This window comes from Oncorhynchus gorbuscha, linkage group LG09 (genome assembly GCF_021184085.1).
Source record: "Oncorhynchus gorbuscha isolate QuinsamMale2020 ecotype Even-year linkage group LG09, OgorEven_v1.0, whole genome shotgun sequence".
NCBI lineage: Eukaryota > Metazoa > Chordata > Actinopteri > Salmoniformes > Salmonidae > Oncorhynchus > Oncorhynchus gorbuscha.
In genome coordinates, this window is record NC_060181.1 from 47,966,269 (window position 1) to 47,990,210 (window position 23,942).

The window sequence follows — 23,942 nt, forward strand, 5'->3', positions numbered from 1 at the left end:
GAATACCTAGGATAGGATAAGTAATCCCTCTCACCCCCCCCTTAAGATTTAGATGCACTATTGTAAAGTGACTGTTCCACTGGATGTCATAAGGTGAATGCACCAATTTGTAAGTCGCTCTGGATAAGAGCGTCTGCTAAATGACTTAAATGTAAATGTAAATGTAGGATGGAGATAGCCACCATGTCCCTTTGGGTCCTCCCTGAGGAGTGCCTGAAAGCCTCTCCTCCCATTCCAAAACCCAAGTGAGTCTTTGAGGTGCCTTGCTGAGGAGACGTTATCCATGTATCTCCCCAGAAAGGCCCTCACCTCTTCGTCCTTAACGTATGGGTTGTAAATGTTGACAGTTTCAACCCTAAAGTTGTTCTTCGCCAGGCTTTTTATTTCATAGTGGCTCATCGGCCTCTCACCTCCCACTGCTCTTGCCCTTCTCAGGATATCATCGTGTTTCTCCTCTGTATATAGTGCCACGTCGTATGCTCCCTCCAACGAGTTGCCTTGGAAACAAAACACGTCCTTCACCGTCAGCTTTCGAATCCCCATCAATATTATCCTTCCAAAAGTTTCCCGTCCTAAAGGCTCCGACTCCTTTTCCTTCCAAGCAAACCGAATCGTGTTGGCCAGCCCAATCCCAGGGACCGACCGTGTTGATGGATTTAGCACCATCTCTGCAAGGAGGATGGCGCTCGTTCTCTTCTCTTCCAAAACAAGAAAAAAAGAAAAACCAAAGTGACTGAGCATATCTGTTGCAAACTAACACAGAGACAGGAAGAATCACCCACAAAACACTCAAAGAATATGGCTGCCTAAATATGGTTCCTAATCAGAGACAACGATAATCACCTGCCTCTGATCGAGAACCACTTCAGGCAACCATAGACTTTACTAGATAACCATTCTAAGCCACAATCCCAATACCTACTAAAACCAAGACAAAACACACCACATAATAAACCCATGTCTAACCCTGGCCTGAACAAAATAATAAAGAAAACAAAATACTAAGACCAGGGCGTGACATCCTGTTGGAAAACAAATGATAGTGGGACAAAGTGCAAACCAGATGGTATGGCGTAACGCTGCAGAATGCTGTGGTAGACATGCTGGTAAAGTGAACCTTGATCTAAATAAATCACAGACAATGTCATCATAAAAGCTCCCCCACACCATCTCACCTCCTCCTCCATACTTCACGGTGGGTCCCACAAGCAGAGATCATCCGTTCACCTACTCTGTGTCTCACAAAGACACGGCGGTTGGAACCAAACATCTGAAAATTAGACTCCAGACCAAAGGACAGATTTCCAACGGTCTAATATAATCTGCTCGTGTTTCTTGTCCCAAGCAAGTATCTTTTTATTATTGTGTCCTTTAGTAATGGTTTCTTTGCAGCAATTTGACCATGAAGGCCTGATTCACATAGTCTCCTCTGAACAGTTGATGTTGAGATGTGTCTGTTACTTGAACTCTGTCAAGCATTTAATTGGGAAGCAATTTCTGAGACTGCTAACTCTAATAAACTCCTCTTCTGCAGCAGTGGCAACTGGGTCTTCCTTCCTTGTGGCAGTCCTCATGAGAGCCAGTTTCATCATAGCACTTGATGGTTTTTGCTACAGCACTTGAAGAAACTTTTAAAGTTCTTGAACTTTTCAGGATTCACTGACATTCATGTCATAAAATAATGATGGACTGTTGTTTCACTTTGCTTATTTGAGTTGTTCTTGCCATAATACGGACTTGGTATTTTACCAAATAGGGTAAAAGGGTTAGTCTTCTGTATACCACCCCTACCTTGTGGATTTTCTTTCCTTCTTAATGCGCTTGAGCAAATCAGTTGTGTTATGACAAGGTAGGGGTGGTATACAGAAGATTTAGGTATTTTACCCTATCTTGTCATAACACAACTGATTTGCTCAAACGCATTAAAGAGAAAGAAAATCCATGTGAACCTTCAACAAGGCACACTTGTCAATTGAAATGCATTACAGGTGACTACCTGACAGAATACCAAGAGTGTGAAAAGCTGTCAGCTAGGAAAAAAGGTGGCTTCTTTAAAGAATCTGAAATATAAACTCACCAAGAAAAGAAATGTCCCTTTTTCAGGACCCTGTCATTCAAGGATAATTAGTAAAAATCCAAATAACTTCACAGATCTTCATTGTAAAGGGTTTAAACTCTGTTTCCCATGCTTGTTCAATGAACCATAAACAATTAATGAACATGCACCTGTGAAACGGTCGTAAAGACACTAACAGCTTACAGACGGTAGACAATTAAGGTCACAGTTATGAAAACTTAAGACACTAAACTACGATGCCCAGGGTCCTTACTCATCTGCGTGAACATGCCTTAGGCATGCTGCAAGGAGGCATGAGGACTGCAGATGTGGCCAGGGCAATAAATTGCAATATCCGTACTGTGAGACACCTAAGACAGCACGACAGGGAGACAGGATGGATAGCTGATTGCCCTGCACAGGATCGGTACAACTGAACATCACACCAGCTGGACAAGTACAGGATGGGAACAACTGCCCGAGTTACACCAGGAACGCACAATCCCTCCATCAGTGCTCAGACTGTCCGCAATAGGCTGAGAGAGGCTGAACTGAGGGCTTGTAGGCCTCTTGTAAGGCAGGTCCTCAACAGACATCACCGGCAGCAACGTCACCTATAGGCACAAACCCACCATCGCTGGACCAGACAGGACTGGCAAAAGTGCTCTTCACTGACGAGTCGCGGTTTTGTCACACCAGAGTGATGGTCTGATTCGTGTTTATCGTCAAAAGAATGAGCGTTACACCGAGGCCTGTAGTCTGGAGCGGGATGGAGTTGGAGGGTCTGTCATGGTCTGGGGCAGTGTGTCACTGCATCATCGGACTGAGCTTGTTGTCATTGCAGGCAATCTCAATGCTGTGCGTTACAGGGAAGACATCCTCCTCCCTCATGTGGTACCCTTCCTGCTGGCTAATTCTGACGTGACCCTTCAGAATGACAATTCCACCAGCCATACTGCTCGTTCTGTGCGTGATTTCCTGCAAGACAGGAATGTCAGTGTTCTGCCATGGCCAGCAAAGAGCCCAGATCCCAATCCCATTGAGCACATCCTGTTGGATTTACATTTAAGTCATTTAGCAGACGCTCTTATCCAGAGCGATTGAAGGGTGAGTGCTAGGGCCATTCCCCCCAGAAATGTCCGGAAACTTGCAGGTACCCTGGTGGCATAGTGGGGTAACATCTCACAGCAAGAACTGGTAAATTTGGTGCAGTCCATGAGGAGGAGATGCACTGCAGTAATTAATGCAGCTGGTGGCCACCAGATACTGACTGTTACTTTTGATTTTGACCCCCCCCCCCCTTTGTTCAGGGACACATTATTCAATTTCTGTTAGTCACATGTCTATGGAACTCGTTCCGTTTATGTCTGAGTTGTTCAATCTTGTTATGGTCATGCAAATATTTACAAATTTTAAGTTTGCAGAAAATAAACACAGTTGACAGCGAGAGGACGTTTATTTTTTTGCTAAGTTTATTTTGATTTGTTTAAGACTTTTTTGGACACTTCGTAATTCCAAATGTGTTTTTCATAGTTTTGATGTATTCACTATTATTCTACTATGTAGAAAAGGTAAAAAATAAAGAAAAACCCTAGAATGAGTTAGTGTGTCCAAAGCTTTGACTGGTACTGTATATACACTGCTCAAAAAAATAGGGGAACACTGAAATAACACATCCTAGATCTGATTGAATGAAATATTATTGTTAAATACTTTTTCTTTACATAGTTTGAATGTGCTGACAACAAAATCACACACAAATAATTAATGGAAATCAAATTTATCAACCCATGGAGGTCTGGAATTGGAGTCACACTCAAAATTAAAGTGGAAAACCACACTACAGGCTGATCCAACTTTGATGTAATGTCCTTCAAACAAGTCAAAATGAGGCTCAGTAGTGAGTGTGGCCTCCACGTGCCTGTATGACCTCCCTACAATGCCTGGGCATGCTCCTGATGAGGTGGCGGATGGTCTCCTGAGGGATCTCCTCCCAGACCTGGACTAAAGCATCTGCCAACTCCTGGACAGTCTATGGTGCAACGTGGCGTTGGTGGATGGAGCGAGACATGATGTCCCAGATGTGCTCAATTGGATTCAGGAATGGGGAACGGGCGGGCCAGTCCATAGCATCAATGCCTTCCTCTTGCAGGAACTGCTGACACACTCCAGCCACATGAGGTCTTGCATCGTCTTGCATTAGGAGGAACCCAGGGCCAACCGCACCAGCATATGGTCTCACAAGGGGTCTGAGGATCTCATCTAGGTACCTAATGGCAGTCAGGCTACCTCTGGCGAGCACATGGAGGGCTGTTCGGCCCCACAAAGAAATGCCACCCCACACCTTGACTGACCCATCACCAAACCGGTCATGCTGGAGGATGTTGCAGGCAGCAGAACGTTCTCCACGGCGGTCTCCAGACTCTGTCACGTCTGTCACATGTGCTCACTGTGAACCTGCTTTCATCTGTGAAGAGCACAGGGCGCCAGTGGTGAATTTGCCAATCTTGGTGTTCTCTAACAAATGCCAAACGTCCTGCACGGTGTTGGGCTGTAAAGCACAATCCCCACCTGTGGACATCGGGCCTGCATACCACCCTCATGGAGTCTGTTTCTGACCGTTTGATCAGACACATGCACATTTGTGGCCTGCTGTAGGTAATTTTGCAGGGCTCTGGCAGTGCTCCTCCTGCTCCTCCTTGCACAAAGGCGGAGGTAGCGGTCCTGCTGCTGGGTTGTTGCCCGCCTACGGCCTCCTCCACGTCTCCTGATGTACTGGCCTGTCTTCTGGTAGCGCCTCCATGCTCTGGACACTACGCTGACAGACACAGCAAACCTTCTTGCCACAGCTCGCATTGATGTACCATCCTGGATGAGCTGCACTACCTGAACCACTTGTGTGGGTTGTAACTCCGTCTCATGTTACCACTAGAGTGAAAGCACCGCCAGCTTTCAAAAGTGACCAAAACATCAGCCAGGAAGCATAGGAACTGAGAAGTGGTCTGTGGTCACCACCTGCAGAACCACTCCTTTATTAGGGGTGTCTTGCTAATTGCCTATAATTTCCACCTGTTGTCTATTCCATTTGCACAACAGCATTGACATTTATTGTCAATCAGTGTTGCTTCCTAAGTGGAGAGATTGATTTCACAGAAGTGTGATTGACTTGGAATTACATTGTGTTGTTTAAGTGTTCCCTTTATTTTTTGTGCAGTGTACTTATTTTCTATGCTCAGAAAACATGGGGAGGGCCACATAAAACAACCCACGGGCCAAATTCGGCCCACGGGCCGCCAGTTTGGGAACCCTGCTTTAGTGAATTGAGACTACCTGCCATGTCACAGTAATGTATCCTCCTCCTCTCCAGGTCAGTGTTATTCCTGTGGTTAAACCTCTCTGGAACCGATTGAGCCAACGTTGGGGACACTGGCCCAACACCAGAGTTCTGGCCTGTTCCAAGACTAGAACTTTGGCTTTGTCCAAGACCTGGACTCTGAATTGATCTAAGACATTTGCTCGGAACTGATCCTAGACCAGAACTTGGGACTGGCCTAAGAACAGGTCTTAGTTTCAAAGCAATACTGGCTGCATAAGATGAAGGCGGAGAACGATTCTGGATCAGCTCTTTCCCTCTGTCTGGGCTCTCTGGCTCAGAGTTAGGCGGGGACGGAGGAAGATAGTCTGGTCGCTGCTGCGAATGGCTTGCAAACTGGGTTATCAGACGATTGCCCAAATTTTGTGGGCTTCCCATAGATTTCACAACAATCTGGGGGGATGGTATGTGGACGTTGCTGAAAGGGACCGACAAGGAGGACATAGGGACCCTACTATGGAGGTTGCTGTTCACCTGGTGATCGGGCACCAGCTGCTCCAGCTCAGAGTTCAACAGCTGGAAGAACGGAATGTCTGGGAAGTCCAGGGAGGGAATTTCCTGTTTAATAAACAGACTACTTCCTGTGTTTGTCGAAGCGCCATATAGCCCACGGTGTTCTGGAAGGGTTGTTGGACCAGGGTTGCACTGGCAACTGGGATGGATGAGGGAGTGGGAGAGAGGCTCTGTCTTGATGGGTCTCATAGCCCGACACAGGCTGGGGCACAGGTAGGTAACGTCAGGTAGGAGGAGACTCATGTTGATGCTGTATGGGGAACCAAGGTCCTCTGTTAAAGATGGCTGTCTGGTGTCTGGGATATTCTGAGGTGACAGATATTTGTCCATCTTGGAATTACCCTGCAAGGGAAAAAAAATGGAGTATTTGTTTGTTACATTTAATACTAGGGCTGTGAAAGTTAACACGTGACATGTTAGTCGCAGTAAAAAAAAGTGACACTGTTAATCACATCTCCATTTCTTCACCGCACGGAAACCTTTTAAGTGCACGTGTTTCCGCATGGACCCAGAACACAGCTACAGTCAATGCTTGCACCTTTAAATAGCTGAAGACAGTGTGCCTCTCGACAAAATCATGAGAAAGTTAGCATATGTTTTTTTTTCTGCCTGGGAAGAACTGAAAAGGAATAGGTTCATTCCCAACAATGAGGTAATCAATATAATAGTCAATAGCATGAGAGTAGGAGTAAGTGATAGAGAGTGGGTGTAGACCTATATGCGTGTAAAGTTATCTAAACAGTACAGATGGTTACAATGTTTTCATAACATTGCTGGACAAGTTAAAAATCTCTTTGTATCCATAGGCCAGTTTTTTTCTCCTATAGTCACACTCATTTAGAATTCCTGAAGTTTTAAAAGTACTTAAAGCTTTGTTTGTGTCTGTGTGTGAGAGAGAGAGTATATAATTACAGACATTGGCCCTTTCTTTCTCAGCTTTTTCACCATCAAGCCACTAACACCTGTCTGATCACAGCCAAATTGCATTGTTTCTCAAAAGAACAGACATGGAAACAACCACACATTCACAGCCCAGTAAACTGTGATCATTCTACAGTGGTCAGTACGCTCAAACCGGTGTGACTAGAAAACTTATTTAGAACTTCCAGTTTCGATTGATGCAACAGTCAGCATTTGAGAAGGCCACACTGTTTCTTCACAGAAACATTTTGCACAAACACACTCCTTACAAAGTTATGTCCAGAATGTGACCAGTTATGTCCAGTTTATTTTTGGATGCAATGTTCAGACATTCACAGAAGGAGCTACAGCATAACACAATAACCTAAACCGGAAAATGTAGGGTACAATTGTCCTAGCGCTAACTGGGGAAAGATTGACGCAACACAAGTGGTCATATTTTTATAACTCTCGGCTGAGAGAAACTACAATATGAATTGGCTAATAGCAATTACTATTTATAATTAATCACATCACAAGTGAGCTCATCATTGATCAAAATAATTGAGTAAATACTTTCTAGAAATCGAAAGTAATCCGACAATGGGTAGTTTGTGCGCGCCTCCATGTTTGTTTTTTTGCATCAACCAAAGATCAGAGGAGTTTGGTCTGTTTATAGTATGCATGTTGAAGGGGGTGTGTCATCTACAATCATTCACTTCCCTTCATTCACTTCCAGACGTTTACCCGAAAGAACTATTCATGTACCTCAATATAACATCTTTGGTCTGACAGATTACCCAGAATGCATGGTATAATGTCAACAAACATGGCGCCACACACACACACATAGCTGGCAAATAGCTTAGCTCATTATAAATCAGCACAACCATCAAAAAGGTATTTTACACACATCATAGGTTTCCATTACAATCTATGCAATAATCGGAATGCATTATTCGTTACCAGTACTTGAAAACATGTGAATAAAACTCTAAATACATTATGCTCCATACAGTTGAAGTCAGAAGTTTACATGAACTGAGTTTAAATCTATTTGGCTAAGGTGTTTCACAATTCCGGACATTTAATCATAGCAAAAATGACCTGTCTAGGTCAATTAGGATCACCACTTTATTTTAAGAATGTGAAATGTCAGAATAATAGTAGAGAGAATGACTTATTTCAGCTGTTATTGTTTCAGTATGACATATTAGATAAAGGAATAAAGACCGACACCAATGTCAGGTTCAATAGCCTTGTTTGTGTATTGTACAAATCCCTACAACTGGAGTCCGGGGAACAGTCTGGCTAGTCGATTACCTATCAACTAGACTCCGTAACATCATCCTTTTCAATAGAAAGTGCAAACATAAAGGCATAACATTACATTTTTAAGTCAGGTCATAACAATAGAAAAAGCATTACATTTTCTTTTTTACTTCAGTTGTCATCTTCCTTTTTTAATTTCAATTTAATGATTTAAGAACAAATATAGATTTTAATTAACCAAGGGCAAGTTAACAGTCCCTTGCTTACAGAGTAAGCCTGTCCAGTGGCTTGCACAGCCAACCCAACCGTGAGTAAGTATTGGCTCTGACAGGGGTAGGATTAGGGGCACGAGCTGGAGAGCTTGGTGGGGTAGAAGCCTCACCTTCAGTTGGCCCAGGTCTCAATTCTGCACCCCTTACCCTTAGGCCTGGACTGTGATCCAGCTCATCTAGGTGAGTGTATGGTGTGTTCTGGTTTGTCTGCTCTGCTACGCGCAGATCCACCCGATTGCGACGATAGAGGGAGCCACCAACATCCACCAGGTAAGAACGTGGTGCAACTCTCTGCAGGCATGTGCCCAGCCTCCAAAGTCCTGTGTGGTCTCCCGGCAGCGGTTTCATCCTTATCGTTTCACCCACCTCCAGCTCTGGTAGGTCTCGAGCAGTCCGGTCGTAGAAGCACTTAGCGAGCCGCTTTCTGTGACGCAGTTTGTCCGTGACGCCAACCATGACGCAGGGCTCAAGTAGCTTGTTAGCTACGGGGATGGTGGTCTTCAGACGTCTGGACAGAAGGCGTTGTGCTGGGCTGCTGTCCATGTTTTCAGTGGGTGTGTTCCTCCACTGTAAGATCGCTTTCCATGGGTCGTTGCTGTCGCGCAAGGCCCTGCTTAACAGGTTTTTTGCAATCTTGACAGCTGATTCTGTCTTGCCATTTGCTTTTGGGTGTCTTGGAGAGGAGGTCACATGGTCAAACTCCCATTCTGAGGCGAAACGCTTGAACTGTGCAGTGAATTGTGGGTCTTTGTCCGTGATTACCTTGTCAGGCTGACCTTGACTTGCAAACTGCGCCTTGCAGCGCTTTATGACCATCTCTGCAGACAAGTCAGGGAGCAGTTCAATTTCCCAAAAGTCAGAGTAGTGATCAACGATGAGAAGATAGTCCTTTTGTCTGTGGCTGAATAAGTCCATGCTGATGATTTGCCAGGCCCTTGTGGGCAGTTCGTGTGACATCATGGTTTCCTTTTGCTGTTCATGAGCGTACTCGTTGCATGTGGTACAGTTGCTGACAAAGTCTTTAATTCCTGCTTGCATGTTTGGCCAGTATAATGTTTCACGAGCCTGGCGGTAGCATGCATCACCTCCAACGTGACTGGAGTGTATGCGGGTAAGTATCTCTGGACGTAGTGATTTGGGAATAATGACCTGACCTCTGAACAAGACGCAATTTTGCACGCTGATCTCATCTCGAAAGGTCCAGTATTCTCTCACTGTGAAAGGTGTCTCCTCTTTCAGGTATGGCCAACCTGCGAGAGCCATGTACTTCAGTGACTGTAGGTGTTTGTCCTTGTCAGTGTGTTGCCTTATCTGGGCTAGGCGGTGATCTGTGACGTTTAATTAAGTAGTCTGCCTGATTGATCTGTTGAACATCTTGTTGTTCCTGCTGTAGCGAACAGATGACCTGCCGCTGATAGACAGTGCCTCTGCCTGTACATTGTGTTGTTGCCCTGCTCAGTGTGTCGCTGATGTACATCTCTGGTCCTGGCTTGTAAATGACCTTCAGGCTGTAGTTTTGCAGTCAGGAGCATGCTTTGAAGCCTCTTGGGCGCGTTGAGGAGAGGTTTACTGAATATGGCAATGAGTGGTTTGTGGTCAGTTTCAGCGATGACCAGGTCTCGCCTATAGAAGTAGTGATGGAATCACTGGCAGGAGAAGATGATGCTGAGGCACTCTTTCTCAATTTGTGCATAGTTTTGTTCGGTGGGGGTGAGCGCTCTCGAGGCAAACGCAACGGGCTGGCCTTCCTTTATAAGGCAGCATCCAAGTCCCCTTTGGCTGGAGTCGCTCTGGATTGTGACAGGCTTCATGACATCGTAGTAGCGCAACACTGGCATGGATGAAGCCAGAGATTTCATCTCCTGCACTGCGGCCTTGTGCTTGGGTAGCCAGTGCCATGGTGTGTCTTTGTCCAGCAACTGGCGCAGAGGCTCACAGACTGCTGATAGGTGTGGCATGAACTTTGCAAAACCGATGAGACGCTGCACTCCTTTTGCATCAGACGGGTTTGGCATGTTGAGGATCGCTCTGACCTTGTCTGGGTCCGGCTTCAGGCCTTTTTTCCCACCAAACGGGAACTTGAGCCAGCGTTTCCGACCCCAGGGGGTCCAGAAGGTAGTCATGAGGCTGCTTTCTTCATCCAGCTTGCATTGAAGGAATGCATCTCGGGCATCCACCATGGTGAAAATCCTGGCCTTGGGAAGTTTATAGAGGACATACTCTAGTGTCGGCATGATGTAGTGGGATCGTTTCAGTGCTTGGTTCAGATGCTTTGGGTCGATGCAGACCCTCAGCTTCTCTGTTTTTTTCACTATGACCATATTGCTGATCCAGTCAGTTGGTTCAGTCACAGATGTCATGTGGCCATCGGCCTCAGACTTGTCCAGCTGGGCCTTCACAGCCACTTTCATTGCAATGGGCACATTGCGAGGAGCACACTGGACTGGAGTGATGCTCTCATCCACTTCAAGGTGTACCTCCCCAGGCACAGATTCAACGGGCATGTTGAATACATCGTCATATCTGCTAAGTAGTTGTTCTTTGGATAGGGTTCCATGCTGGACATGATCCACAACTTGCAGGTCATTTAGTACAGTGAACTGCATCAGTCCCAGGCGTTCGCATGTAGAACCTGAGAGGAGAGGATGTTGACTGGTTTTTACAATCTCAAACTCTCAAAGGTGCCCATAGAGCTCATTAGCTCTCCTGAGTAGAGCTTTAGTCTAGTATCGCTGGGCAAAAGATGTGTGTCAGGTGCCAGATTGATTTTGTCTTTGTAGCTCATTACGTTGCATGTAGCACCAGAATCCAGTTGACATTGCTGTTGCTTGTTGTGTAATCGTAGTGTCACAAACCATTTCTTCCCTCGAGTGTACAGCCCCAATGGATTCATGCATGTAAATGTCACTTTCCCTTTTCAGCTCTGAAAATTGAGTGACATCATCAACACGGTGAATCTTGCCCTCACTCACCCTTCTTTTGCTTTTGAGACACACTTTTGCAAAATGATTATTAGTTCCACAAGCTCTGCATGGCTTTCCGTAGGCAGGGCAGTGCTCTTTGCCACGTATGTGTGTATTCCCACAGTATTTACATGCTACGGGGCTCTCTGTGTTCACCGTTCGTGGTGAATTGCTCTGCCTCGATTGGTTTAGTCTGAACGTCTGCCTAGCAACAGCGTGAACGGTATCAACGTCGGAGCGTGGGGTTTGGATTTCCATTGCTCTCATTCTCATGTCAATGACTTCAGCAGTGCGGCACATTTAAATGGCAGTTACTAATGTTAAGTCTCTCTCTCTCTCTCAGTAGATGCCGGCGTGTATCCTCATTTGCAATTCCCAGCACTATTTTGTCATGAATCAATTCATCTTTCAATCCCCCGTATTCACAAGTGGCGGATTTCTCTCTCAAAACGGGTTACAAAGTTGTGTACTGACTCACCCTCTTCCTGTTTACAGCTTCCGAAAACGAACCGCTCATAAATTACGTTTCTGGCGGGTTTGAAGTAATTCTCAAATGCATCCAATAGCCTTTGCATCACACTGTTGTCGTGCTGTGAGGGGGAGATTGTGCCGGTAGATATGCCTGCATTCGCTGCCCATTAAACTCCTCAAAGTTGCTGCTTGTACCTCGTTGGGTTTCTCATGTAGACCGGTCGCCAGCGCATAGTCCTCGAATTCATCCCTGAAGTTGTCCCAATTAGTATTCCAGTCCCCTGTGAGAACCATGGGATTCGCTGCCATAGTAATGGAATATGAGATTTCTTTGCCTTCAGTCATCGACGTAGGTAGTGATGCTAGCTAGCCAGCTAACAACGAGTTGATCAGTGTTGTGAGTAGGAAACGGCGTGTGTTCGCATATGGAACGTAACTGCGCCTATACTGTACTTAGCTACAAAAATAACAAACGTGTGTTTTCCGAGCCACTTCTGATACCATGTTTCAGTATGATACGTTAGATAAAGGAATAAAGACAGACACCAATGTCAGGTTCAATAGCCTTGTTTGTGCATTGTACAAATCCCTACAACTGGAGTCCGGGGAACAGTCCGGCTAGTCGATTACCTATCAACTAGACTCCGTAACAGTTATTTCTTTCATCACATTCCCAGTGGGTCAGAAGTTTACAAACACTCAATTGGTATTTGGTAGCATTGTCTTTCAACTGTTTAACTTGGGTCAATCATTTCATGTAGCCTTCCACAACCTTCCCACAATAAGTTGGGTGAATTTTGGCCCATTCCTCCTGACAGAGCTGGTGGAACTGAATCAGGTTTGTAGGCCTCCTTGCTCACACATGCTTTTTCAGTTCTGCCCTCAAATGTTCTATAGAAATGAGGTCAGGGCTTTGTGATGACCACTACAGTACCTTGACTTTGTTGTCCTTAAGCCATTTTGCCACAACTTTGGAAGTATGCTTGGGATCATTGTCTATTTGGAAGACCCATTTGGGACCAAGCTTTAACTTCCCGACTGATGTCTTGAGATGTTGCTTCAATATATCTACGTAATTTTCCTCCTCATAATGCCATTGATTTTGTAAAATGCACCAGTCCCTCCTGCAGCAAAGAAAAACATGATGCTGCCACCCCTGTGCTTCATGGTTGGGATGGTGTTCTTTAGCTTGCAAGCCTCCCCCTTTTTTCTCCAAACATAATGGTCATTATGGCCAAACAGTTCTATTTTTGTTTCATCAAACCAGAGGACATGTCTCCAAAATGTACAATCTTTGTCCCCATGTGCAGTTGCAAACCATAGTCTGGCTTTTTTATGGCAGTTTTGGAGCAGTGGCTTCTTCCATGCTGAGCAGCCTTTCAGGTTATGTCGATATAGGACTCATTTTACTGTGGATATAGATACTTTTGTACCCATTTCTTCCAGCATCTTCACACTAAAAGCCTCAAAACGTAAAATTGTCCGCAACTCTGAAATGGGCTACTTCTATGTGAATTAATGAGGAGGCGGAACACACCTTAATTCAAACTGTTGACTGAAAATAATTTTAAATTGACAAGTTGAAACAGCCTATAGATAATTAGCAGGCAGCGTATGTTAACTGTTCTTTTACGCAATAATCATATTTTGGAACAGTGAGCGTATTCTGACATCACGTGCATAAAAAAAACTCACGCCTTTAGAGATATTTGGAACTGATTTATGATAAGGTTAAAACTGCTTCATTTTATTTCCCTGACATCTGGAATCAAGGACTCAAAACCCCAATCTTTAAGGATGGAGACAAATTTGACACTAACAATTTGAGGCATTTGTTTGAACAGTAACCTGGGCAAGGTTTTCTGCAGTATTATAAATGTAGAGAGGTCTAAACTTCCTCAACAAGCACAATGTCTTGATTAAAAGCCAAATTGGATACAAACCGAAACATCGGAAGATGTACCAAAACATTTACAGCCTACACACCCTGATTGATAAACATGTCCACCAAAATAATACGAAAATGTACACTTGCTTTATCAACTTCCAAAAGGCATTTGATTATATTTGGCATACAGGACTGTTCTACAAAGTTATTTAAAGCTGCGTAGGGGGCATAAAAATAACAGAATTCTTTAACCAGGGTCTTCGCAGATGACCTGTGCCTGGTGTCACCCAGGCAGCGAGATGTGGGGTCCACTTGCAAAACAAGATTTCACTCAATGGGACAAACAACCCATTGAAACCCTGCATGCAGAGTTCTGTAAGATTTTTCTACATGTCCAGAGGAAAACTACAAACAATGCATGCAGGGCAGAATTAGGCCAATATCCACTAATCATAAAAACTAAAAAACGAGCAATTAAGTTTTGTAAACATCTAAAATACAGTGACCCCCACCCCTCCTATCATTACCAAATCCTGCAATACCAAAATTGTGTAATTTCCCCAAATTGGAAACACTAATTCAAATGCCTCTCTGTTGAGGATAGGCTACCCATACTGTTGGGGGAGGACAGAGAGAGCGGTGGGTAGGCCACAGACAGTGTCTGACAGACCAACCAATCTGCACATGTCCTCTATGCTCATTGTTATTGTTCAATGTATGGTTATTTTGACCCTTGGTTATTGTTGTTCCGTTGACAATATTGATTATTATGTTCATATTTTAAAATCTCCAAAGTAAACTTTGGCAATGTGTACATTTTTACGTCATGCCAATATAGCAAATTGAATTGAGAGAGATGTGCACAAGTATTAACGCTCATACACACTGGTAGGATAGACAAACAGCAGTCAATTCTCTTTTGTGTTGACACAGCAAAGACCTTGGAAGTTGTCATTCACCCAGCCTTGTCCAAATAATTCAAACCAGAGGGTGGCAGTAGCGTTGTTTGGCAATGCATATTTGTGCGTATTGCTTATGGTCTAGCAAAATGATGAATAAATAATTGAATTCACTCTCCATAATCCCAGACTGCCAGTGCCAGCCCATAGCTTAATGTTTAGCTAGGTTGCTAACGCATATTCGCTAGCTAGCAAGCCAATCCTTCACTGACATGGCCTATAATGTACATACATGTTCAGTATTCACAGGCCCATCACTGTTACGGAGTCTAGTTGACAGGTAATCGACTAGCTGATCTGTTCTCTGGACCCCGTATGTAGGGACTTGTACAATGCTTGATCAAGGCTATTGAACTTGACATTTCTGTGCCTTTATTCTTTATTCTAATATATCATACAGAAAGTTGTTGTTAGCTGGCTTGTTAGCATCACTACCTACCTCGATGGCTGAAGGCAAAGCGATCTCCTATTTCATCGCTATGTCAGTGAACATTCCACCACCAATGCTTCTTACAGAGGACTGGAATACTAATTGGGACAGGGATGAATTCGAGGACTATGTGCTGGCAACAAGTCTACATGAAAAACCCAACAAGGTCCAAGCGGCAACTCTGAGGAGCTTAATGAGCAGCGAATGCAGGCATATCTACCGGCACAATCTCACCCTCACAGCACAACAGGATAATGCAAAGGCCATACTGAAGGCATTGGAGAATTACTTCAAGCACGCCAGGAACGTAATTTACGAGTGGTTTGTTTTTGGAAGCTGCAAACAGGAAGAGAGTCAGTACACAACTTTGTAACCTGTTTGAGAGAAAGATCTGCTTCTTGTGAATAAGGGGGATTGAAAGATTAACTGATGTGTGTCAAAATAGTACTGGGATTTGCAAATTATGACACGCGCTGGCATCTACTAAAAGAGAGGCGCTTAACATCAGTAGCTGCCACTGAAATGTGCTGCACTGCCGAAGTCACTGACATGAGAATGAGAGTAATGGAAATGGAAACCCCACTCACTGACGCTGATACTGTTCATGCTGTTGCCAGGCAGACATTCAGACAATTCACCACGAATGGTGAACACAGACAGCCCCATAGCATGCAAATACTGTGGAATTGCAAACACACAAGGCAAAGACCACTGCCCTGCCTACAACAAAACCATGCAGAGCTTGTGGAACTAATAATCACTTTGCAAAAGTGTCTCAAAAGCAAAAGAAGGTTGAGTGAGGGCAAGATTCGCTGTGTTGATGGTGTCACTCAGTGTTCAGAACAGTGAAAGTGACAATTACATGCATGAATCCATTGGGGTTGTACAGTCAAGAGGGAAGAAATGGTTTGTGCCACTACGACTACACAACAAGCTGCAACAATGTCAACTGGATTCCGGTACTACGTGCCAGAATCCAGTTGTTAACATATTCTCCTCTCAGACTCTAAATTTAAACGTCTGGGACTGATGCAGTTCCCTGTACCAAATGACCTGCACATTGTGGAGCATGTGCAACATGGATCTCTGTCCAAAGAACATCTACTCAGTAGATATGACGACGTATTCAATGAGCACATTGAATCAGTACCTGGGGAGGTACACCTTGAATTGGATGATAGAGTCAGTCCAGTGTGCTCCCCACAATGTGCCCATTGCATTGAAAGTGGCTGTGAAGGCCCAGCTGGACGAGTATGAGGCCGAATGGCCACATGACATCTGTGACTGAACCAACTGACTGGATCAGCAATATTGTCATAGTGAAAAAGCCAGAAAAGTTGAGGGTCTGCATCGACCCAAAGCATCAGAACCAAGCACTAAAACATTCCTACTACATCATTGCCGACACTGGAGGATGTCCTCTACAAGCTTCCCAAGGCCAGGATTTTCACCTTGGTGGATGACCGAGATGCATTCCTGCAATGCAAGCTGGACGACGAAAGCAGCTTCATGACTAACTTCTGGACCCCCCGGATCTAGAAACGCTTGTTCAAGATCACGTTTTGTGTCTCAGTGGCGCCTGAGGTATACCAACGCAAACAGGAAGAGTTACTGGCTGGGCTCAATTTCATTGAACCCGTCGCTGATGATGTCCTGATTGTAGGCTGTGGTGACACAGACGACAATGATGTGAAGCTCCTGGCACTGATGGAGCGCCCCTGATCAGTTTAGCTGTGCCTTGACCTGAAGAAGCTGCAGTTCAAGGTGAAAGACGTCACTTCCATGGCAACATTCTCTCGGCCAAAGGCCTGAAGCCGGAACCTGACAAAGTCAGAGCAATCCTCGACATGCCAAACCCATCTGATGCAAAAGGAGTGCAGCGTCTCATCGGTTTTGCAAAATTTATGCCAGACCTATCAGTAGTCTGTGAGCCTCTGTGCCAGTTGCTGGACAAAAACACACGATGGCACTGGCTACCCAAACATGAGGCCGCAGTGCAGGAGATGAAATCTCTGGCTTCATCCATGCCAGTGATGCGCTACTACAACATTACGAAGCCTGTCACAATCCAGAGCAACTCCAGCTAAAGTGGACTTGGATACTGTCTTATGCTGGAAGGCCAGCCAGGTGCATTTGCCTCGAGAGCGCCCCCCCCCCCACCAAACAAACCTATGCACAAATTGAGAGGGAGTGCCTCAGCACCATCTTCTCCTGCCAGCGCTTCCATCACTACTTATATAGTCGAGAGCTGGTCACCGCTGAAACTGACCACAAACCACTCATTGCCATATTCAGTAAACCTCTCCTCAACGTGCCCCCAAGAGGTTTGAAAGCATGCTCCTGACTCTGCAAAACTACAGCCTGAAGGTCGTCTACAAGCCAGGACCAGAGATGTACATCTGCAACACACTGAGCATGGCACAATGTACAGGCAGAGGCACTGCCTATCAGCAGCATGCCATCTGTTCGCTACAGCAGGAACAAGATGTTCAACAGATCAATCAGGCAGACTACTTAATTAAACGTCACAGATCACCGCCTAGCCCAGATCAGGCAACACACTGACAAGGACAAACACCTACAGTCACTGAAGTCCAAGGTTCTCACAGGTTGGCCATACCTGAAATAAGAGACACCTTTCAGTGAGAGAATACTGGACCTTTTGAGATGAGATCAGCGTGCAAAATGGCATCTTGTTCAGAGGTCAGAAGGTCATTATCCCCAAATCACTAAGTCCAGAGATGCTTTGTCATGCAGGTGAATGAGCACCCAAAAGCGACTTGGCGAAAACAGAGTAATTAATCCAGAATAAACTTTACAAAACAAAAAGCATAATACTACACGTAAAGACGAGAACAGACTGGAGACTTGATCGAGAACTGCAGGTTGCCTCGGGAAGGCACTCGAACCTAGCAGACTCAGACACCTGCTCACCACGCAGCACCTGAGGGAAACACGACACGACAGGGCAAAACATAGACACAGCACGGTGAATTATATATGAGGATCCGACAGGGCAGGTACGGGAAACAAGGAGAGAAATAGGGACTCTAATCAGGGAAAAGGATCGGGAACAGGTGTGGGAAGACTAAATGATGATTAGGGGAATAGGAACAGCTGGGAGCAGGAACGGAACGATAGAGAGAAGAGAGAGCGAGAGAGTGAGAGAGGGAGGGGGAGAGAGAGGGATAGAAAGAGGGAAAGAACCTAATAAGACCAGCAGAGGGAAACGAATAGAATGGGAAGCACAGGGACAAGACATGATAATAAATGACAAAACATGACAGTACCCCCCCACTCACCGAGCGCCTCCTGGCGCACTCGAGGAGGAATCCTGGCGGCAACGGAGGAAATCATCAATGAGTGAACGGTCCAGCATGTCCCGAGACGGAACCCAACTCCTCTCCTCAGGACCGTAACCCTCCCAATCCACTAAGTATTGGTGACCCCGTCCCCGAGAACGCATGTCCATGATCTTATGTACCTTGTAAATAGGTGCGCTCTCGACAAGGACGGGAGGGGGGGAGGGAAGACGAACGGGGGTGCGAAGAAAGGGCTTAACACAGGAGACATGGAAGACAGGATGGACGCGACGAAGATGTCGCGGAAGAAGCAGTCGCACAGCGACAGGATTGACGACCTGGGAGACACGGAACGGACCAATGAACCGCGGAGTCAACTTACGAGAAGCTGTCGTAAGAGGAAGGTTGCGAGTGGAAAGCCACACTCTCTGGCCGCAACAATACCTAGGACTCTTAATCCTGCATTTATTGGCGGCTCTCACAGTCTGTGCCCTGTAGCGGCAAAGTGCAGACCTCACCCTCCTCCAGGTGCGCTCACAACGTTGGACAAACGCTTGAGCGGAGGGAACGCTGGACTCGGCAAGCTGGGAAGAGAATAGAGGAGGCTGGTAACCCAGACTACTCTGAAACGGAGATAACCCGGTAGCAGACGAAGGAAGCGAGTTGTGAGCGTATTCTGCCCAGGGGAGCTGTTCTGCCCAAGACGCAGGGTTTCTGAAAGAAAGGCTGCGTAGTATGCGACCAATCGTCTGATTGGCCCTCTCTGCTTGACCGTTAGACTGGGGATGAAACCCGGAAGAGAGACTGACGGACGCACCAATCAAACGACAGAACTCCCTCCAAAACTGTGACGTGAATTGCGGGCCTCTGTCTGAAACGGCGTCTAACGGGAGGCCATGAATTCTGAACACATTCTCGATAATGATTTGTGCCGTCTCCTTAGCGGAAGGAAGTTTAGCGAGGGGAATGAAATGTGCCGCCTTAGAGAACCTATCGACAACCGTAAGAATCACAGTCTTCCCCGCAGACAAAGGCAGACCGGTAATGAAGTCTAGGGCGATGTGAGACCATGGTCGAGAAGGAATGGGGAGCGGTCTGAGACGACCGGCAGGAGGAGAGTTACCCGACTTAGTCTGCGCGCAGTCCGAACAAGCAGCCACGAAACGGCGCGTGTCACGCTCCTGAGTCGGCCACCAAAATCGCTGGCGAATAGACGCAAGAGTGCCTCGAACACCGGGATGACCAGCTAACTTGGCAGAGTGAGCCCACTGAAGAACAGCCAGACGAGTGGAAACAGGAACGAAAAGGAGGTTACTAGGACAAGCGCGCGGCGACGCAGTGTGCGTGAGTGCTTGCTTAACCTGTCTTTCAATTCCCCAGACTGTCAACCCGACAACACGCCCATAAGGAAGAATCCCCTCGGGATCAGTAGAAGCCACAGAAGAACTAAACAGACGGGATAAGGCATCAGGCTTGGTGTTCTTGCTACCCGGACGGTAAGAAATCACAAACTCGAAACGAGCGAAAAACAACGCCCAACGAGCTTGACGGGCATTAAGTCGTTTGGCAGAACGGATGTACTCAAGGTTCTTATGGTCTGTCCAAACGACAAAAGGAACGGTCGCCCCCTCCAACCACTGTCGCCATTCGCCTAGGGCTAAGCGGATGGCGAGCAGTTCACGGTTACCCACATCATAGTTGCGCTCAGATGGCGACAGGCGATGAGAAAAATAAGCGCAAGGATGAACCTTATCGTCAGACTGGAAGCGCTGGGATAGAATGGCTCCCACGCCTACCTCTGAAGCGTCAACCTCGACAATGAATTGTCTAGTGACGTCAGGAGTAACGAGGATAGGAGCGGACGTAAAACGTTCTTTTAGAAGATCAAAAGCTCCCTGGGCGGAACCGGACCACTTAAAACACGTCTTGACAGAAGTAAGAGCTGTGAGAGGGGCAGCAACTTGACCGAAATTACGAATGAAACGCCGATAGAAATTAGCGAAACCTAAAAGCGCTGCAACTCGACACGTGACCTTGGAACGGGCCAATCACTGACAGCTTGGACCTTAGCGGAATCCATCTGAATGCCTTCAGCGGAAATAACGGAACCGAGAAAAGTAACGGAGGAGACATGAAAAGAGCACTTCTCAGCCTTTACGTAGAGACAATTCTCTAAAAGGCGCTGTAGAACACGTTGAACGTGCTGAACATGAATCTCGAGTGACGGTGAAAAAATCAGGATATCGTCAAGATAGACAAAAACAAAGATGTTCAGCATGTCTCTCAGAACATCATTAACTAATGCCTGAAAAACAGCTGGCGCATTGGCGAGACCAAACGGCAGAACCCGGTACTCAAAATGCCCTAACGGAGTGTTAAACGCCGTTTTCCACTCGTCCCCCTCTCTGATGCGCACGAGATGGTAAGCGTTACGAAGGTCCAACTTAGTAAAGCACCTGGCTCCCTGCAGAATCTCGAAGGCTGATGACATAAGGGGAAGCGGATAACGATTCTTAACCGTTATGTCATTCAGCCCTCGATAATCCACGCAGGGGCGCAGAGTACCGTCCTTCTTCTTAACAAAAAAGAACCCCGCCCCGGCCGGAGAGGAAGAAGGCACTATGGTACCGGCGTCAAGAGACACAGAGGTCGGATCCTTCTGTCATGCAGGTGAATGAGGACCCAAAAGCGACTTGGCGAAAACAGAGTAATTAATCCAGAATAAACTTTACAAAACAAAAAGCATAATACTACACGTAAAGACGAGAACAGACTGGAGACTTGATCGAGAACTGCAGGTTGCCTCGGGAAGGCACTCGAACCTAGCAGACTCAGACACCTGCTCACCACGCAGCATCTGAGGGAAACACGACACGACAGGGCAAAACATAGACACAGCACGGTGAATTATATATGAGGATCCGACAGGGCAGGTACGGGAAACAAGGAGAGAAATAGGGACTCTAATCAGGGAAAAGGATCGGGAACAGGTGTGGGAAGACTAAATGATGATTAGGGGAATAGGAACAGCTGGGAGCAGGAACGGAACGATAGAGAGAAGAGAGAGCGAGAGAGTGAGAGAGGGAGGGGGAGAGAGAGGGATAGAAAGAGGGAAAGAACCTAATAAGACCAGCAGAGGGAAACGAATAGAATGGGAAGCACAGGGACAAGACATGATAATAAATGACAAAACATGACATGCTTACCGCATACCCGCATACACTCCAGTCACGTAGGAGTTGACGCATGCTACCGCCAGGCACGTGAAACATTAAAAACTGTCCAAACATGCAAGAAGAAATTAAAGACCTTCAGCAGCTGTACCACATGCAACGAGTACGCTCATGAACAGCAAAAGGAAAGTTTATATACAATTTAAAAAAATAAGATGACAACTGAAATAAAAAGAAAATGCATTTTCATTTGTTATGACTTGACTGTTAAGAACTTAATGTTGTGCCGTTAACTTTTGCACTTTCTATTGAAAAGGATGATGTTACAGAGTCTAGTTGATAGATAATCGACCAGCTGGGCTGTTCCCCGGACCCATTTGTAGGGACTTGTACAACGCTTGAACAAGGCTACTGAATTTGACAGTTATGTCTGTCTTTATTATTTAATCTAACATATCATCCAGCAACAATAACGGAAATAAACCCTGTGAAGGCTACTGAAATTTGGTGTGGTATAGGCTAATCTAGCCATGGTTTGGCAGTTTGGATACTGGGCGAATTTGGAGTATTGCATCCCTGGATTGAGCTACATGTTTCAGCCATAACCCGTGCCAGCTCCGAGCTGCCGTTATAGGGAATGGAACCCACTCCAACTCAAAAATAAAAATGTAGAGTCGGATCTGGCTAATGGCTTCATACCCTATCTCACTATTAAATTATATATTTTTAGCAGCCATACCAGTGCTCTAGGAGAGAAAGGAGAGAGTGGTGATCACGTTCATATCAGTCAGCAGCAAAACATTGATCGTAGAGGCTACACTGCTACATCTCCCGTAAAACCATCCATATCGCAAAAAGACTATGCTGACCAACGCAAAACAAGATCACAATGCGCAACGTTGTCACTCTCCATGTGTCAATCAACATATTTTTGAAACGCATGTAGTCAGGCCTACAGTATTTGAAAAAACTAAACAAATGGAACCAGTGTGCATCGTTTGTGGGAATATTAGGGCCCGATTGAAGACTATTAGTACATGAAAGAAATCCCCTCAAAGCAGCCGGGCTTCTGAACTAGTGCTCTTGTCTAGGCGATGGAAATATACAGCAGAATTTAGACTCCACCTGCTGACTGCATGCATTATGCATCTCCTTCTATACATTGAGATGGGAAACGTCTAATCTCAGTCCACTATTTGTCTATACATATACCGGTAGGCTATTTTGCCTGGTAATTAGATGGCAGAATATTAGCCTATACTATAGCCTAAATATCAACGATGCCATACAATATCCTCTCTCAAACTGTAAACTCGCTTTCTAATTAAATACCGTACCAGATTGTAGTCGTGAAATTAAGCGCTTTCACCGATTCTATTCTTCAAGTTGTTGAGGACATGTCCATGACCATGATATTTTCCTCACCCTTCTCTCAGCCTGTCCACCAGTGGTGGTGCAGTGGGTTTTCAGTGTTCGGGTGTGTCCTGCCACAGAGCGACCCAAACATCATTGGTTAATAAGTCAGTGGCCATAAACGCTGATAATGTTATGTAGAGTAGTCCGCGAAAATGTGTGTGTGTGTGTGGGGGGGAGGACTAATTCTGATTTGAACAAATAGCTGAAACCATGCAGTTGTCTGCTGCCCACTCCCTCTTGTTTTGTGCTTGTCAAATTATGCAACTGCGTGAAAGCGCGTGATAGCAGTGTGTCTGTCTATATAGGGAGTGGCTGGACATGTAGAAAAATAGACAAGATATGTTTCAATTGTAGAACAGACGGAACATAAGACTTAAAGTAATGATTACCTTTGCTTTTACATTCAGTTTCGAGGAGGGAAGACAAGTAAAAAGATACATGGAAAGGCAGCAACGTGATTTGTGGGAAGATTAACTTCAAGTGTGAGGGAATCTATTAATTAATTCAGTTACTTATTCACGGCCTCTTAAAATAACATTGTCACTCACAACAGCTCATTTCCTCCAGCATTTTATCAGAATGTGTTGGATACCTAGGTCAAGTGTTGACCTAAGATATAGGACACCTGAATAAGAATGAATGATTCAGCAGTACAGCAAGTAGTTCCTCTTGTGACTCCAGGCTTTTTAAGGGCCTGTACAGAATCAATCCAACAAGTTCCTCCTCTCTATTCAAGTAATATCCAAACCAGCATCAGTGCTTTTTAGTCCCTAGCCTATTCAAACTGCCTATAAAGTGTGAAATGTGATGATGAATGCTTGTATATTTAATGTGTCAGTTTGTTAGGAGATGTGCTTGTTTCAAACTGTTCCTTCTATATGTGAACTGGAAACCATCCCTTATGTTTGTGTTAGTTGTACAGTCTGTTAAACTGTACATTTTAAATATAGGTCA

General features: G+C 45.5%; 1 protein-coding gene across 1 annotated transcript; it reads right to left on the reverse strand.

The window, feature by feature from the left end:
• Positions 1-5,246: 5,246 nt before the first annotated feature.
• On the reverse strand, positions 5,247-23,145 carry LOC124042850 (Krueppel-like factor 5). Its single transcript, XM_046360978.1, has 2 exons — positions 22,910-23,145; positions 5,247-6,284 (listed from the first exon to the last, which is right to left on the reverse strand). The coding sequence occupies exon 2, from the start codon at positions 6,270-6,272 to the stop codon at positions 5,289-5,291; it is 984 nt and encodes a 327-aa protein (XP_046216934.1). The 5' UTR covers positions 6,273-6,284; positions 22,910-23,145; the 3' UTR covers positions 5,247-5,288.
• Positions 23,146-23,942: the final 797 nt, after the last annotated feature.